Source organism: Barbus barbus (assembly GCF_936440315.1).
Source record: "Barbus barbus genome assembly, chromosome: 28".
Lineage (NCBI taxonomy): Eukaryota > Metazoa > Chordata > Actinopteri > Cypriniformes > Cyprinidae > Barbus > Barbus barbus.
The window spans coordinates 26,677,218-26,695,921 of record NC_136756.1 but is presented as its reverse complement, the minus strand read 5'-3'; the positions used below and the strand labels follow the sequence as shown (position 1 = coordinate 26,695,921).

General features: G+C 40.1%; 1 protein-coding gene across 1 annotated transcript in view; it reads left to right on the top strand.

Moving 5' to 3' along the window:
- Positions 1 to 18,300, top strand: part of LOC306848832 (leucine-rich repeat transmembrane neuronal protein 4-like) — a gene marked incomplete at both ends in the record, with an annotated part of 65,274 nt that extends 46,974 nt beyond the window's left edge. The window contains one exon of the mRNA XM_079383582.1: positions 18,235 to 18,300. Within this exon, the coding sequence (XP_079239708.1) occupies positions 18,235 to 18,300 (66 nt within the window). The remainder of the gene's footprint in view (positions 1 to 18,234) is intronic.
- Between the last annotated feature and the right edge of the window lie 404 nt (positions 18,301 to 18,704).

Below are 18,704 nucleotides of genomic sequence, written 5' to 3'. Positions count from 1 at the left end.
GGCCCTCTCAAATTTACAGATGACTTAATGTATGATGACAGTAGCAGAATGAATTTGGAAGGGTACAAAACCACCTTTCCTACCAATATTCAAGAAAATGCCACCAGATTCATTGGGAAGTGCTTCATATTGCATCAGGACAATGACCCAAAACACCCTGCCAGTTCAGCCAAGAAATTTATAAGGGCAAAGAAATGGAAAGTCTTAGTTTGCCCAAGTCAATCTCCAGATTTAAATCTGATTGAACATGAATTTCACCAGCTGAAGAGGAGAGTAAAGGCAGAAACTCCCCAAAACAAGCAACAATTGGAATTGGCTGCATTAAAGGCTGGGAAAAGTATCTCAAAGGATGAGAGCAAGAGTCTGGTGATGTCTATGGGTCACAGACTCACTGCTGTGATTGTGCGCAAGGGATCTGCAACTAAATAATTGCTTTTAATCTTTTATATCTGCCTTATGTTCAACTGTCCCAATACTTATGCGCACATCAATGAGTGGGATGAACTCTAAAAGTGCTGCTCTTTTTATTTGGTAAAACATGTATGTGTTGAAACAGCTAATAATAAAATGTGACATTCTGTAGTTTTGTCTCATATTCATCTTTTAATACTTTTTGCAAATGTCTCGACTCCACAGCCAACAGAGCAATTTTGTCTATACTGTTCCAATACTTACGGAGGGCACATATATACATAATTTTCTTTAAAAAAAAAAAAAAAATCTCTATATATGTATACTTTCAATTTAAAATACTGGCAAATATTGATCAAAAGGAATCTGTGTGAGCAGGTCTATTTTGATTGTGATTGTGGCTCAGGCTGATGATTTAGGCAATAGCAGTATCAATTAAGTGATAACTCCATCACTTCCTGCAGCAAAACAGGACTAACTATAATTACTCTAAATTTGCACTCCAAATTAAAATGCCAAGGATGGTGTTTACACAGGCGTCACATTTATTAGCAATCTTAAAACAACAGGCTAAATGGATAAGATAAAAAAGGGAGGTATATTAATAGACAGCAGTTGGCATATTTTTCAGAGCCTGCGGCATTTTCCGCGGGAGAAAGCAATGCGTGTTTTGTGTCAGGAGCCTGCAGACTGACAGTTCAGTGAAGATGCTAATATTACATGTATGTGCATTACATGCTAAATGGATTCCACTGCAAGGTGAAGAGAGATTTGTTTCATGAGCTGTGAATAATCAAATCAGATAGATCAATGTAAATAAAAAAAAAGTGTTTCTGTATCATATTTACAAAGCAATTACTGTCAAATCTGCAGTCAGGATTGGTGACTTATTACTGTCATATAAAATGTGTGGCATTCTGAGGAATATTAAGTGTCTTCACATAAGAAAGTCAACCTGCGTTGTCATATCCTGAAGAAGCCATTCATATCACCTCAGGGTATTGCGTATCGTGTGTGTGAGAAGAATAAAACATTACAGATAATCCTACGCTGTGCTTCCGTCCTTCCTAGAGTCTCACACTCTTTGCATTAGATGCACAATCCTTGTATTTACTTGGATCGAAAGCAATGTTAAAGTCAACACGAAATCCACCCTGACTCGATTGACTTCCATAATGTTATAAAATATAATAATAGTTAAATGATTCAGTATATGTCATTCTCATTGAGAGATATTCAAAATTTTAGAGTTGGTAATTTTCTTTTCTTTTTTTTTAAGGAGGCATTTATTTTATCAAAAATATGGTCACACTGTAAAAATTTGAAAGATGAACTTATATATATATATATATATATATATATATATATATATATATATATATATATATATAACTTTCAATAAGTGTTTCCTATTGGAAAATTAAAATAATAATAATAAAAATAAATAAAATAAATATTTTTTGTAACAATTTCAAAAGTATTTACTGTCACTTTTGATCCATTTAAAATATCCTTGCAGATTTGTTGTGTTCATTTGTCTTATTGACCTCAAACTTCTGAACATCTGTTAGCAAAGCTAACATGCCTCTGATGTCCTTTTTCAACCCCTCATCCATCTGTCATATGTTGAGACTTTTTACTTCTTTACTATCATATTTCACCTAGTCACATGTAGACTTGTCTGTTTCACATTAGAGGATATTCTGTCCAGGAACCACAAACTTGGGAAGAGACTGTCTGACCATCAAAAATGACACACCAGAGTTCATTTTGTTTATACGTGCTGATTAGGGGTGTTTTATCTTAAATAGAGTAATAGACCAATCATTTAAAGACTGTAATTGCACAGCAGTGCCAGTCTGTGAGTGCTTATAAAGAAAACAGACATCTGCAGAAATGTCCACAGATTTTGCAATTAGAATTTTTTATCTGTCTAAAAGTAGTGATTATTTCACAGACATAATTTGAGGATATCTAGTTCACTTGCCACCAACTGTCTCTTAAATAAAACTCAGAGCATCTTTCAGATGTGTGATGCAATTTAGAATGCAACTCTGGAAAACTTTATCAATATATGTTCATTGAATCAGACAACTTTTTCTTTCAGAGGAACTGCACTGAAAAACAAGACTTTGATACTTGTCCTTCTGTCTTGTTTTCCAGTACAACATCTAAACATAAAAGAAAATGAAAATAAAAGAATGTAGCCTACTTGGACAAGCAAAATGACTAAAAGAGACAGTTCACCCAAAAACGAAAATCAGTTCATCATTTACTAGCTTTGTGCTTTGTTACTTTTGATTCAGTCCATTCTGTCCATTTTATTACAATATTCATACAATAAATACCATTTTGGTGCTGTTTAATGTGGAGTGACGGATAGTGCCTCGGGTCAAGACAAGGACATGAACTAGTCATCTCCTCTGCTTTAATGGCAGTTACAGTACGAAATAAACTTGAATGAACATCTAAAAGAGCATGAATGTCTGCTAAAAGAAATAGTACTCAACATTATTTGAGAGCATTTGTTTCTTTGAGAAAATTTGCCATGCACTATACCTGTTATAGCCAAAAATGCTATATGTATGTAAAATCAAAATCAAAATCGCAAGCATGTGAATCCAAATCAAATCAAATTGTGAAATTTGTGTTAATATCCAGCCCTAGTGCATAGTGATCAGCATCAAGCTTTTTAAAAAAAGAAGCGAAAAAATAAGTGCATCACAGAATGGTCCCATTCCATAAATTTCAAGTGTTCTGGGTGTATAGTCAAGTCAAGTCACCTTTATTTATATAGCTCTTTTAATAATACAAATTGTGTCAAAGCAACTGCACAATATCAAAATAGGGAAATAGTGTGTCATTAATGTAAAATGACAAGATTAAACACTCAATTTTCAGTTAAAGGCATAGGATGGGGTATAATGATAAACAAATTGAAAATTAATGAATTATTAAATGAAAATCTTTTCCTTTGGTCTCTGTAAATGAATGTGTGTTCATGAGACTCTATTAGAGCCCCCAAAATTCAGTCCAACTCACTCAAGACAAACACACAAGCTGTGAGAATCAATATTAATGCAACCCGAATTCCAGAAATTGACGTTTTTCAAAAAAAATTAATAAAATGAAAACAAAGACTTTCAGATCACATCAGCCAATATTTTATTCACAATAGAACATAGATAACATTACAAATATGTAAACAGAGAAATTGTACACATCCACTAAATACGCTCATTTCAAATTTGATGCCTGCTACAGGTCTCAAAAAAAGTTGGCACGGGGACAACAAAGGGCTGAAAAAGTCCAAAATTTTGAAAAGATTCAGCTGGGAGAACATCTAGCAACTAATTAACTTAATTGACATCAGGTCTGTAACATAAAAGGGATGTCTTAGAGAGGGAGAGTCTCTCAGAAGTAAAGATGGGCAGAGGCTCTCCAATCTGTGAAAGAATGCATAAAAAGATTGTGGAATACTTTAAAAACAACGTTCCTCAATGTCAAATTGCAAAGGCTTTGCAAATTCCATCATCTACAGTGCATAACATCATCAAAAGTTTCAGAGAAACTGGAGAAATCTCTGTGCATAAGGGACAAGGCTGAAGACCTTTGTTGGATGCCCGTGGTCTTCGGGGCGCTCAGACGACACTGCATCACTCATCAGCATGATTCTGTCCTTGACATTACTAAATGGGCCCAGGAATATTTCCAGAAACCACTGTCGGTAAACACAATCTGCTGCGCCATCTGCAGATGCCAACTAAAGCTATATTATGCATAAACAAAGTCATAACGGAACATGGTCCAGAAGCGCCGTCGTGTCCTGTGGCCCGTTTAAAATTGGCTGTTTCAAAGTGGAAAAGTGTTCTATGGTCAGACGAGTCCAAATTTGACATTCTTGTTGGAAATCACGGATGCTGTGTCCTCCGGGCTAAAGAGGAGGGAGACCTTCCTGCGTGTCATCACTGTTCAGTTCAAAAGCCAGCATCTCTGATGGTATGTGGGTGCATAAGTGCATACAGTATGGGCAGCTTGCATGTTTTGGAAGCCACTATGAATGCGGAAAGGTATATAAAGGTTTTAGAGCAACATATGCTCCCCTCCCAATGACGTGTATTTCAGCAGGACAATGCAAAACCACATACTGCAGCTATTACAACAGCATGGCTTTGTAGTAGAAGAGTCCGGGTGCTGAATTGACCTGCCTGCAGTCCAGATCTTTCACCTATAGAGAACATTTGCCGCATCATTAAACGAAACATACGTCAAAGATGACAACAAACTCTTCAGCAGCTGGAAACTTATATCAGGCAAGAATGGGACCAAATTCCAACACCAAAACTCCAGAAATTCATAACCTCAATGCCCAGACATCTTCAAACTGTTTTGAAAAGAAGAGGAGATGCTACACCATGGTAAACATGCCCCCATCCCAACTATTTTGAGACCTGTAGCAGACATCAAATTTCAAATGAGCTCATTTTGTGCGTAAAATTGTAAAATTTCTCAGTTAAAGCATTTGATACGTTATCTATGTTCTATTGTGAATAAAATATTGGCTATGTGATTTAAAAATCTTTTAGTTTTCATTTTATTCAAATTTTTTTAAATGTCCCAACATTTCCAGAATTCGGGTTGTAAAAGCGCAACGTAAAACACAACAGAAATCCCAAAAAGTATCCATGTACTTTCTTCACTAATATGTTGAATATCTCCAGATATCTTCAGGACAGAATTCCAGTTGACAGTCAAAATGACAATTGCAAGTCAAACACGATAGTTTGTTGCTGCAACGAACACAACAGATGTATTTACTTCAGAGAAGAAAGTATATGGATTTTAATTTGTTCCAGTTTTTTTATTAATCTGAATTTTTCACAACTTGTGTTTTTCTCCTTGGTGAGTCTCATGAGTCTCATGAGCACGCAGTCATCAGCTAAGCTAAGGTCAGGATTTTCGTTAAATACAAAATTGCAGTTAGTTTTTCACCAAACTATCATAAAAAAAAATTAAAAAATTATTTGTCACATACACAATTATACAGAGTATAACCAGCAGTGAAATGTGTGCTCTGCATTTAACCCATCCAAGTGTACACTCAGTAGTGAACATACACCCAGAGCAGTGGGCAGCCAACGCTGCGGCGCCCGGGGAGCAGTTGGGGGTTCGGTGCCTTGCTCAAGGGTCTCACCTCAGTCGTGGTATTGAGGGTGGAGAGAGTGTTGGTTATTCACTCCCCCACCTACAATCCCTGCCGGACCTGAGACTCGAACCCGCAACCTTCGGGTTACAAGTCCAACTCTCTATCCATTAGGCCACGACTGCCCCTAAATATACAACATGTGTTTGCATGAAACCATTCTGTGATACTTCTCCATCTTTATTTATTTATTTATTTTTTGCGCTTTTGCGTCTATACTCGATTCCAGGCTTGCCAGGTCTGCGAAACAAAACTAGCCTAACTGCTATTCAAAACTTACCAAAACTAGCACAATCGTGCCCACCAATAAAATTGCATTCCAGGGGATGGGGGAGATCCCGCAGACTAGAAAACAACCTGTGGCAACAAAAGTAGCCCAATTTTGCAATAAAACCCTGGGCTTGGTAACACTGCTTGATGCTGATCTCTTAATATATATATTATCTATTTTCTCGCTTTAAGCATGAAATCACTTAATTCTGACTTATTAACATCTAAAGTCATTTTGTTTCTGAATGCATCTTTATTCAAGAATGTTTAGATATTTGTACTGGAAATCAAATTTATTTATTTTTTTTTTTCATTTTGGTGCACCTGATGTTCAACCAAACACCAGTGTTTCTCTTATTTACCCACTGTAGCTTTCGCTTCTCCTGTCCTACTGACATAATGCAACTATTTCAGTTTTTCTGCCATTTCTTCCATTTCCTCCATCAGTTAAAGAGAGACACTTAGCGCCCTATCTGCTGGAAGCGGCTGCCCTCTCGAGCTGCGGCATATGCACATATGCACACACACACTCACATTGTGACAGCAGAGGTGTAGAGTTGAAGGGACGGTTGAGCTCAGGGGGTCAGAGGAAGTCCTCCCTTATTAGAGAAATCCATTGGCACAATCGCTTCATTACTGCCCTTGCGGTCTCCTCTCTCTCCCAACACTAAGGAGTGAGAGAGGAAATTAAAGTGAGAAGCACAGAGCAGAATCCATCTTGGACTAAAGGTGCAGATTAAAAACAAACTGTGCGGCAGGATGTTAATACTATTTATATCGCACCGCGACGAGACTTTATCAAAGAAAGGAAGAATTTGCATGAACCCTCGACCCAGTGGCTAATTAAACCAAAAGGTAATTCTCGTGTTTGCAGTTCTTCTCCTTTAGTTTCCTTCTTCTGTTGAACACAAATGGAAAACTTGTTTCTGAATGTCTGATATGCTCTTTTCCTTTCAATAAAAGATATGGGATAAGGGATGGATGCTAAACACCATAAAAACACCATAAACCCACTATAAAAATGGCAATATTTGAAGTCATATAACAGCTTGGTTGGGCTTCCATGGTGTTTTTACTGTCATTTTTGAGTTCAGCCGGCCTTAAGAGTCCATATTAACTTTAATTGCACGAAAACGCCAAGCTAGGACAAAGTGTTTTTGTGTTCCACAAATGAAATAAGGATTTTATGACCAAATTTTAGCTGAACTACTCCTGTAGAGATAAAACACATCACCCAGTTGGCCTACAACAAAACTTACCAAAACGTGCAGTATACAAGAGCACACTATGTTGAATACTGTTACTGTAAAACATCAGACATTGAGAAATCTCAAAAACTTGAGGTATCAACTTAAATTTAGCCTGTGCTTCCATCAAGTAATACAGGATGTTCTATATAAACTCAACAACAATACAGTTCTTTACTTGTGAATTTTAAGTAAAGCATTGAGATTACATAACAGTGATGTAGATCTTTAGCTTTAGTTTGTCTACCTTGTGTATCAGTTTGTTGAGTGAACGGAAAAGGTCATGCAGTGTTTATTATATAGACCAAAATAAGTTTGAGATATACTTATACAAAATAAGTAAAAATAGACTAATCACTTTAATGGTGACTTGAAACATTACAATCAAGTATAAAATGTTAATGGGGTCCAGCAACAGTTTGGGTACCAGCATTCTTCAAAATATCTTCTTTTGTAATTTTCAATAGATGAAAGAAACTCATATAGGTTTGCAGTGTTGGGGAGTAAAGTTACATATAACAGAACTACGTAATTTAATTAGGCTACAAAATAAATTTAACGGTAATCTGTTACAGTTACTGAGAAAAAAATGTGTAATTAAATTAGTTACTTTTGAAAATGTTAACGATTAACAAAATTGGGCTACAGCTGAATATTTTAACACACATACAGATTTGATTAATTTCTTTCCCAAATTGCATTTAAAATATGAGACACCAATGTTTCAGGAGTTTAGGACACAGAATAGGACACGTTAAATAGGAATCGGATTATCGAATTATATATAATTCAAGTGATGAAGGATTTTGAAAGAAAAAAAAAAATGACGTAATCAGTGTTGAGTCCTACTGTAAGGTTAACCCTACCTGCTTTAAATGTATCCAAATAATTAACATTCGAAAACATTCATTAGAAATTCAGAGATGTAATCAATTACTTTAATATAGTAATTGTCCCTACTTATTACATTTTAAATAAGGTAATATGTAACTGTAATCTATTACATTTCCTTCCCAACATGTTGACAATTTTCATTTATCCCTTTAAAGTGTCCAATTAGACCAAAATTTTACAACTGGCTAACGCATTGGGGGGGGGGGGGGGGGGTGCTCTTGCTTGAAACATGCAATGTCACATACTATATTAAACTCTTACTCGCTATTAGTTTGCAGTATACACTGAATACTGCACAGTATGCAGCACACTAGTATTTCCCTTCCACACATAGCCAGCTTTCAAATCCAAGCAGCATTGAAGAAACAGAATAAGAGCCTAATCAGCAAGTAAAAGAGGAGTCTTTCCTGCAGAGAGCTTTGAATATACATCTTAAAAGGGTCAAAATTCTCCCTCAGTTATCAGCACACCGGCAATTGTGGAACTTATATAGCTTGATTTCGGTTATTCACAGCTAACAAGCTGTTCTACATTTTGTCCTCTTTCATAATGTACAAAGGGCCACTTAAAAGCGTAGTTAAACTTTTTCTTGAAATTTCCCCTCTGAGAATGTCACAGTAGCCTGAAGATATCGCCGTCCCTCCTTGCAGATGCTTGTCTATTTTTTTCTGCAATCACCAACATTTGACATATAAAAGTTGCTCTCCTGCTAGTAATAAAGACAATTATACAGATCCAAACCACTACGACCCCTCTGGGTGTGCATTTGCATACTGCCGTCACAGCCATCAAAAAGGAAATTGTTGCATGACCTACATGCTCATTTCACTGCACAGTTTTCCCCATTTCCATGTTACCTGATGGGAGTACGAGTGAATGCTGTGGGTGGGTGTGTAAATGCCGTGTGCACATATAAGCAATCTCCTCTGGGATCTGATTCAAATTGGAATAATGTAAAAAATAAACTAGGTACAAATGAGGTCTGATTGCACATGCATTTTTTTTTTCTTGCCACATTCTGTTATTGGAATTCCTCTGCCATCTTTTCCCAAATGAAAGTAAAAGAATTCCAATCATTACACATCTCTTTACATGTTCTACATCTATCAGAATCTATATACCTTCAAAGAACCCTAGATGTAGTCCATATGACTCGTGCACAATATTCTGAGTCTTCTGAAACTACACAATGCTGTGATCACACAGGCTAGAAAGATTTAGAGGGCAGATTATAAGTGTTTTCTTTGCACAAGCTCATTTGACTTCATAAGGCTTGGAATATAGTGCATGAAAGTAAATGAAGAGTATTAGCATGAAAGTGCCATATTTCCCCATTTTTGAAGTCCAAATTGATCATTACGAACTGCTGTTGTGTAGCAAATAACTGCAAGACAATTTATTTATTTTGCATGAGATGTTCCATGCAAAGCATGCGGTTTTAAATTACATGAGCAAATAATATCATAATTATACCTTTAAACTCTAAGTCTATTGGGAGATATAGAGTGACAACTGATATTTACAGTATATGCATTTTTAATGCAAGTACGCTGTTATAAAGTGGTCATATAAATCAGCAACTGCACCAAATTGCATATTTTTGCTCATCCTCATGTATGAGCTCCATATTCTCCTATATCATAAGCCATAAAAGCCTGATGCATCAAATATGATGCTCAACAAAAACACATATCTCAGATTTTAACCAAAGACATTTGCTGATGTCTCCTGTCTAGATTTTACTTGATTTTTCCCTCTATGATTAAGTTGCAAGACTAATGCAAGTATAAAGTGCTTCTCTAAAACACTTTGGCAGAAATCACAACTAAATTTGGACACTATAACTGCCACAAACAACAACAACAAAGAATACAAAATCTCTCTCCTGGATCTCAAGAATATATCAAATTGTGCTCAGATTTGCCTAGAAAATGTCTGCAATCAAACGTCAGAGATCTTAATATGAATTCAAATATTTCTCACAAGAGCAAAATATTTAAGCTGCTATCTACATTCAGAACTGTTACTGTATTTCAACTGTTGATTCTTTTATGATAATTTTTATTTTCCTAAGGGATTTTAGCTGAAACATCTCAGGCATGTTGACACATCAAATGACTAATAACAAAATATTCCATAAGATTCCTGAGCTATGAAAGCAATAACCTTTCATTTTTGTGCCTCACTACTGTTAGATTCACTCTAGCCGTCTGCCACATTATATGAAATGTGTTCCAACCTGGCTAAGTGTTGATGTTGACGTTTTTATTTGTCATCATAATTTATGTGGCCCATCAGTTAATTTGCATCACCGCATGACTCATGATTCTATTGTACAGGCAGAGAGGTGGAGTGGCCATCAAGATTTATGGGCTATGCTTGCACGTTTATGTGTTGCAGCGTTTGGCTCGTTTCTCTTAGAGCTGCTGTCCTTTATTCACAATCCACAGCAATTCAGGCCTGATAAATCAAGGCCAAGTTTGCATACAAACACATGCACATGATAACACGCATGAGTGCAGACGTGTGCTGAAAGGGCAGTTAGGCAGCACAGAGGCGGATTTATTATGATCCAGAGATGGCATTATGGTAATAAGTGTTATTTTGTACAGAAATGAGCACCTCTGATGGACAGACTCATTTAGAATCTCTGAGGAAGACTAATCAATGATAAGGTGAGTGCTATCCATTCTCCGTCTGGAAAACTCTATTGCAGGACTGATGAGGTGCAAATTAAAAAGCCATTAGAGAAGCATCTCCCACTGCGGTGAAATGAGTCCTCAGGTTAGCGGTTATCTGAGGTCTGAGTGATTTATAACAATCCAGAAATCTCAAAACTCAAGATCAAAAGAAAACAACTGAGGTTTAGCAATAAACACATACACTGACGTGCTGCAGTGGTGCTTATAAGGGCAATTAGAGTTTGAATCTGGCTCACAACATTTAGTTCCCCTATTATCCTCCCCATCACCTCCTATCTTTATAAAATAGTAAAAAAAAAAAAAAAGCCAAATGTAAACTATATAGACAGGTAGCTAGATAGAACTGTAGGTACCTAGTATGATCATTAAAACAACAGCTAAATAAATAGAACGACGTGTGGCACTCACATATGTTCCCTCATCCACTCATGCACACTACCAACCCAAACCTCCTGGACTCTACCCAAAAGGAAGTCCACCGGGAGTCTTGGCTCTTGCCCGAACATTAAAAAATATGGGGACTCGCCAGTCGCCTGATGAGGGGTAGTGTTGTAACAAAACAACACTTGTGGGAGGCATGAGGCCCAGTCCATTTTTCTGGACACAGGCAGGGTACGCAAAAGGCTGTGCAATGTCCTATTAAAGCGCTCGCACTGCCCATTCCCCGCCGGATCATAAGGGGTAGAGCGAGACTTTTCTACCCTATACAGTGCACAAAGCTGCTGTACCAGGGAGGACTTACGGCCCTGATCAGAATGGATCCGACTGGGGACACCTAACTTATAGAACTATTCAACCACCAAAACTTGGGCTACTGTCTCCGCCCGTTGATCTCGTGTAGGCACGGCCAAAGTGTACTTCATGAAAACATCCGTCATGACTAGCACGTTCTCCAGCCCTGAACGAGTTGGCTCTAACACGGTGAAATCTATGGCCAATATTTAATTCGGCCTAGAGGCCATCAAATGGCCCATGAAGCTACTAGGATGGAGTTGGGTGTCTTTGGCAGCCTGGCATCTTTCACACTCTCGACACCATTGTGCCACATCAGATGTCAGGCCCGGCCAAAAACAGCGCTGCCGCACCAACTCAGAAGCGCGTTCCACTCCCTGATGCCCATGCTCCTGGTGCAACTGTGTCAGCACTTCGTGATGCAATAGTGATGGTAACACGACCTGCAGCACCTCTTCTCCACCATCCGAGCGGAAGACTCTGCGGTGCAATACTCCATCCTGCTCACACAACCTGCTCCATTGGCGTAGCAGATTCACCATTGCCCTGGGCAACTGCCTACGCTCCTCAGAAATAGGGGGAACCCCACGCCTCCAAAACCTTAACACCTCACCTATAACAGGGTCCTGCTCCTGCAAGGTCTGCATGTCCACAGCCAAACCAGGCAGCGCGGTGACTGCTGCTTGAAAACCCGCCCCTCTCTCTCCAGCCGGCCTTACAATGGCTGGGAGAGCTGTACCAGGCAGTACTTCTTCCAACTCACCCTGACTGGTGGGACCCTGTCGGGAAAGTGCATCCGCATTCCGGTTGCTCCTTCCAGAGCGATACCTTAACTCAAAATCAAAGGCGGCCAATTGTGCAGCCAGTCGCTGTTCCGTGGCACCAAGCTTCGCAGTAGTCAGGTGGCTGAGGGGGTTGTTATCAGTGAAGACGACACACCTCTGCCCCAGCAGGTATTCTCTGAACTTCTCAGTCATGGCCCATTTGAGCGCCAAAAACTTCATAGAGCTGTAATTTGACATATTGCGCTCAGTGGTCCTAAGACCATGGCTAGCATAAGCTATGGGCCGCACCTTCCCCCCCTGTTCCTGAGACAGAACTGCTCCAAAACCTCCATGGCTGGCATCTACCTCAAAGATAAAGGGAAGGGAGAAATCAGCATAAGCCAATACAGGGGCAGAGGTGAGCCTACTCCTCAACTCCTAAAAGCTTACCTGGCACTGCTCGGTCCACACCGCACCAAAACCCAACTCTGTTCGAGCCCTGGACTTACGACCGGCAAATTCAACTACCAGACGGTGCAGAGAGGCCGTCAACTTGGCGAAACCCTCTACAAATCGCCTATAGTACCTAGCAAAACCCAGGAACGATCGGAGCCCCACCACCCCCATAGGACGCTGCCATTGCTTCACCGCCTCTATCTTGCTTGGATCCGTCGACACCCCCTTGGCCGAAATAACATGTCCCAGATAACTTACCTCTGGCTGGAAAAACATACACTTAGTTAATTTAGCCTTCAACCCCTCTCGCTCCAACCGACTCAAAACCACCTCTAACCTCTCTAGATGTTGTGTCACAGAGGAGGAAAACACCACTATATCGTCCAAGTACAAAAGAAGGGACTGACACTGCTGATCCCCAAACACCCTCTCCATTAGCCTCTGGAAGGTGCCTGGGGCATTGCAGAGCCCGAACGGCATACGATTCCATTCAAAAAGACCAAAGGGTGTACAAAAGGCAGTCTTATGTTTATACCCCTCTGTGACAGGAACCTGATTGTACCCACTGGCAAGGTCCATGGTGGAAAACCACTGGGCCCCTGTCAGTGAGTCCAAGGTTTCCTCTATATACGTGGCAGGGGAAAGGCATATTTTCGAGTTTTTGCGTTCAGCTGACGGTAGTCTACACACATATGCAACATGCCATCCTTCTTTTTGGCTAGCACAATGGGGGAGGCATAAGGACTACAGCTCTCTCGAATAATGTTAGTTTCCAGCAACTGGTTTATATGCATTTTTACCACGTCATACTCTGACGTAGGTATCCATCGGTACCGTCAAAAGGGGCGGTACCGTGTTGCACAAAGAGCTCCTGATAGCACCAGCTAAACACATTCATGCCCAAAATACCAGGGACCTGAGCACCGGTGCCCCCAGGGGGATCTCTGACTACCAACACGCCACATCCTGGAATTACCTGACCGCAAAGCTCAACATCTAACTCAATATAGCCAACATACATACCGTCCCGTTAGCCGCATGAAGCTGCAGCCACTGACATGCCCTGAGACGATCCTGGCCCCATGGTGCAAATAGCTCCACAAAACAACTTTGTGATCGTAGACACCATGGAGCCGGTATCAATCAAACAGGGCACTTGTATCCCTCCCATACAGACAACAAGGTGAGGACACGACGCCATTAAATATGGCAGGGGACCTGACGTCACTGAGTCGTGATCTTTCCCTACCGAACTGAGACTCTGCAGCTCGGCGGGAACTAGTTTTCCGTCGGTTGGGAAAAGGTCTGCCCCGCCCTCTTCGTAGAAGGTGACTAAAAAGGGCAAAAAGGGGGGAGGGACACGTTCTCCATCACATTCACGGGCAAAAGCCCTGGCTTTTGACACCGACTACAGAGTAGTACCTCAGTCCGGGAGGACCGATGAACACGCTGAGGAAACCGCATACCCACAACACTGAGTAAGTTGCCCGTGCGCCCCATACTGGATGCCATAAGCCATTGGGACCGACTGACTCCTACCCCTCACACCCCCTGGCGGAGGGCACTATCGGCGACATACTCGACAAACTGATCACGCAGCACAATTTCGGCATTAAGTATAGCATTGGGTGATTGTCATTTAACCTTCTCCAGGAGAGTCATCAAGGCCAGGGAAAACTCGAGCAGGGATTCCCCGTCTTGCTGCATCCTGGAGAAAAATGCTTCTTGGAGTGCCACATACGAGTGAGAGCAATCATATAACTCCCGTAAAATCGCAATAATCTTATCCGGATCTCCCCATTCCTGACTGGGTCGGTGTCTAATCTCCTCCCGCGCTTCACCTTCCAAGTGATCGAAGAGAAAAAATGCTTTATCAGCTTTGGACAAATAAGGAGCCCGCATGCATGCCTCAGCCTCCTCCACCCACTCAGCAATACCTGTTCCGGATTTGCCACTAAATTTTGGGCAACGTCTGTCTCTGGGTACAAAAACAAATCTTTCCGGTACAACTGAATCAGCCTCAACTGACTGGGGAGGGCCAGGCAAGCCTGCAAGGGCAACAGGAACGGTGCTGGGGCCAGGTAACTCCTGCTCACGCCGCAAGCGGTCATTATCTGCTTTCAACTGTGCTACTAATTCTCGCAACTCCCGCATTTCATCCTCCATACCGGTCATAGCTACACTCACCCCAACAATAGGGAATGGCCACTACCGGAGGAATATGGGTTGTCCAAAGGTGGAAACACACACTGCTGTTTTGCTTCTGAAAAGGAAAGAACAAAAAAACAACAAAAAAAATATACATATATTAAATCAACACAAAAGTATGCCCACGTCTCACAAAAAAAAAAATACACAATCAATAGAGTCCTATCCTACCTGAACACAAAACAGGAACGAAAATGAGAACGCCAGGGAGAGGAGAACCCAGAATCAATAGAATTCTACCACACCTATCAAAATAAGAGTCCTTAAATAGTATGGCCGCTTACACCTCATTGGTCTGCCAATCACCTCAGCCGGGACCAATAGCGGATAGAATTCTTACCCTGCCACAGACGGATAGCTAGAATCATGTCCTTATAAAAAGCTAGCTAGAACGACAGCCAACTAGAACAAGAGCTAGAACAACAGCTAGCTAAAACAATGAGTAGATAGCTAGCTAGAATGATAGCTAACTCTAACAAGAGCAGGGCTGCCAACTTTCACACATTCAGCATGAGACTCATGCAATTGACACATTTCTCACACTCTCACGCTACACGTCCATTGTCTCACGCAGTGAAAAGCACCCAAAGTAATAATAGGATACATACCCTGATGTAATAATGGGATATTGACAAGACAGATTTGGTAAACGCTCCTGTGCGAAATTGTGTTTGAGCTCTGGAGAACATCAAACGTTTCTATTTACAACATGTTTTTTAAGCGTTGAGTAGTGTAGCCAATCACAGACATACCTGTTGATTCTTGAACACCTCTGATCGGCCATTCCGTTCAAATGAGTCAGAATTCCCTCACAGATAAACGCTGGATTTTGTTGTGCATGCTTTTTAGTGATTATAAAGGAAGGATTTGTGCACTTTCTAAACTAAATATAATCCGTACAAGTAGCAAAGTTTTGGGAGTGAATTATATATCCGTCATCAGGTCTCTTTTTTTTTTTTGTAACACTTTATTTTAAGGTGTCCTTGTTATACATATACTTACTATTATAATAACAATTACATATGCATAATTACACTCAAGTAACCCTAAGCCAAACAACGTTTCTTTAAGACAAGTCATGTCACTCGGCAGCCATTTTTGAAACGTCTCTCGGGCATCCAAGAGCAGCTCTTATCTCTTTGTATGGGGAAACATCAAATTCTCCAAAACTGTTCACTAAGCTTACGATTAAATTTCATATTTGAAATCACCAATGAAATTGGACAACAACTGTGTCATAAATGTTGTTTCTTTTGCTCAAATAGCGTTATAAAAAGCTTATTTCTCAGGCTAGATCAGCCAGAGCGCATGTGCAGTCAGTCCTGAGTGCGTCTCTCAGAGCACTGACTCTTTCTATAGCAACCGGTACTTCTAACCAAAGACTATACATAGACTTGTCTTAAAGTTCTAACTGCAGCTGCAGTGACGCGCTGACTTTACCGACTAGCTCTTTGATTCAGAAGGCGGGGCTTCCTGCGATTGAGCGGCCATATTTAGCGTTGCATTTTTCCCCATTCAAAACTATACGAGTGACATGTCTTGGGTATTCTATAGTCTTTGACCCCAATCATAACCCTAGCCATATAGTCAGACTAAAATGCTAAGAAAACTCGGAAAAGAAGTTCCCTTATGTATGCGTGTTGTATTTGCATAATGTCAACATGACCTTGAGAGTTTCTTTTAAAGGCTTAATTTTTTTTTTTTTTTTACAGTACATACTGTTCATTGTCAATTTATAATAAAAAATAGAAAGATTTGGTACTAAACTATATCTTGCAGTGAGTTAATCCACACCCACACAGTATTTCTTTTATATTATTTTTTTATTGCACTGCAAGCTTGCATTGTGAATAGAATGTGATAAGAATGGCAGACTGGGCACAGAAGAATTATAAACACATCTTTATTTTGCCTTCGAAAACATATGCAACAAACATACAGTACAGCCAGTGACAATAATGACTCTTGATCTGGTTCTTTTTAATTTAATCAGTCTCACTGTAATACTAACTGGATGTTCATTTGACATCAACTCAATAGAGAGTTATGCTGTGTCCAAAAAAAAAATCCCAGTCTCCACTTTAATTTGGTTTGAGAAGCACCAATAATCTTGACTTGCTGTCTTCCTTTTTACACAAAGTGTAACAGAATATTGCACCAGTTTGCATCTAATGTAAATAGCAACACATAGCGTCCTTTTCAGACAAAGTGCAAATAGACATGTCACTCATACAGAGTAAATTGAAGTGGAAAGCTATTGTACTTGGCGTACATCGCCTAAGCAATGGTAGGTGGAGGGAAAACAGCTTTTTCAATAACTCAAGGTCAGTTATTTTCACTTAGTGTAAACAGATATTTGCCTTTTCTAATTTGCTGTCAACATATTCCGCTCGTTATGCATGTATATTTCCTGCCCATAGCCATTTCTAGTGTTATAATATTAACTAAATAGGCAGTTCAAAGTCATGCCCTAGCTACCTACAAAAAGTATGTCTTCCTCTCCGTGTTCAGCTTCAACAAACTGAATCTTACTCTGTCCACTTTGCAAGACATGAAATATGATTTATTCATAAGCTCAATAATTACAAACCTCTGTGGAGCTCTGCGATTGAGAGATTAGACCCCTACTGTTTTTGTGTCTTCACAGAGAATGAGTATCATATATTCAACTAACACTGCAAAATAAAAAACAGCATGCAAACTCCTCCGTTTGGCACATAATTACGCAAAAAAGATTGCTGGCTGGATGAAAGGACATTTTTTAAGCAGAGAACAAACTGTATTCATGTTTCTGAGAAGACGCAGAGAATGTAAATGATTTGCATGCACGCGGTAACTTGCATTTAAAGCAAAATGTCGATGTATGCGCAGCTTCTTTTCCAGAAGGGATCGTTTTAATTTCATCTGTTTTAAACATGAAGAGCTGTTCACGGCACTGGTTGCTCTCTACATGAAGATGAGCGAATGCGAAACATGTTTACGCGCATTAAGTGAACCGTTCATCTCGCGAACGCGCCGTCTAGAAGTTAATTGGAAAATGACATGCTTTTTAAAAATGTTCCTGGCTGCAGGAAGAAAGATACAGAATATATAGTTGTGACAGTAAATTGATTCTTCAACCGGTGTCAAAGACAGCCAAGCTCGATTAAAAGCAGAGCATTGTTTGCCCAAGAAACATCATCTTGGGAACCCTATCAAATTAAACACATTTGAAAGCTAATTTGTTTGGATGCATTGAGTCTGGGTGTAAACAACATGCTTAGAGCATTCCGATTGTGCTGGAAAAGTGCCCGATACACTGCTATATTTGTCGCATAATTCTAATGCATTTTCGCTTGTTTTCACAGAATGCATACACATATCCCAGACCGCTGCCAGGGGCCTGGATGGGAGACATATCCACAATTCACTGAGGGGCCCGTGAGAAAATGCACCACTGCCCATTATGATTTGCAGCGGCTCAGATAAAGCCTTTCCTGGATTTCGCTTCAGCGCTGAGAATTTTCTAACACAAAAGGAGAACGAATTACGCTGAATGGGCGGCACACATCCTCAACCCCTCATTTTGGACTCTTTTAAAAGTGGAGCAAGCGGATATGGCATCAATTTGACACCCCGTCCTCGAGACGAACCGGTTCGGTTTTTACTTCGACCAACAATAAACGTCCCCCACAATGGGGCTTGTGAGCACGCAAGGCAAATCCATCTGTAATGTTTCTCGACGCTGCCATTGTTGCTGTATGATAGCTACTACCTGCTCTCCCCAAGGAATCGACGCCCACCGTCCAACTTCCCGTCCTGTTCACCCCTTTGTGTT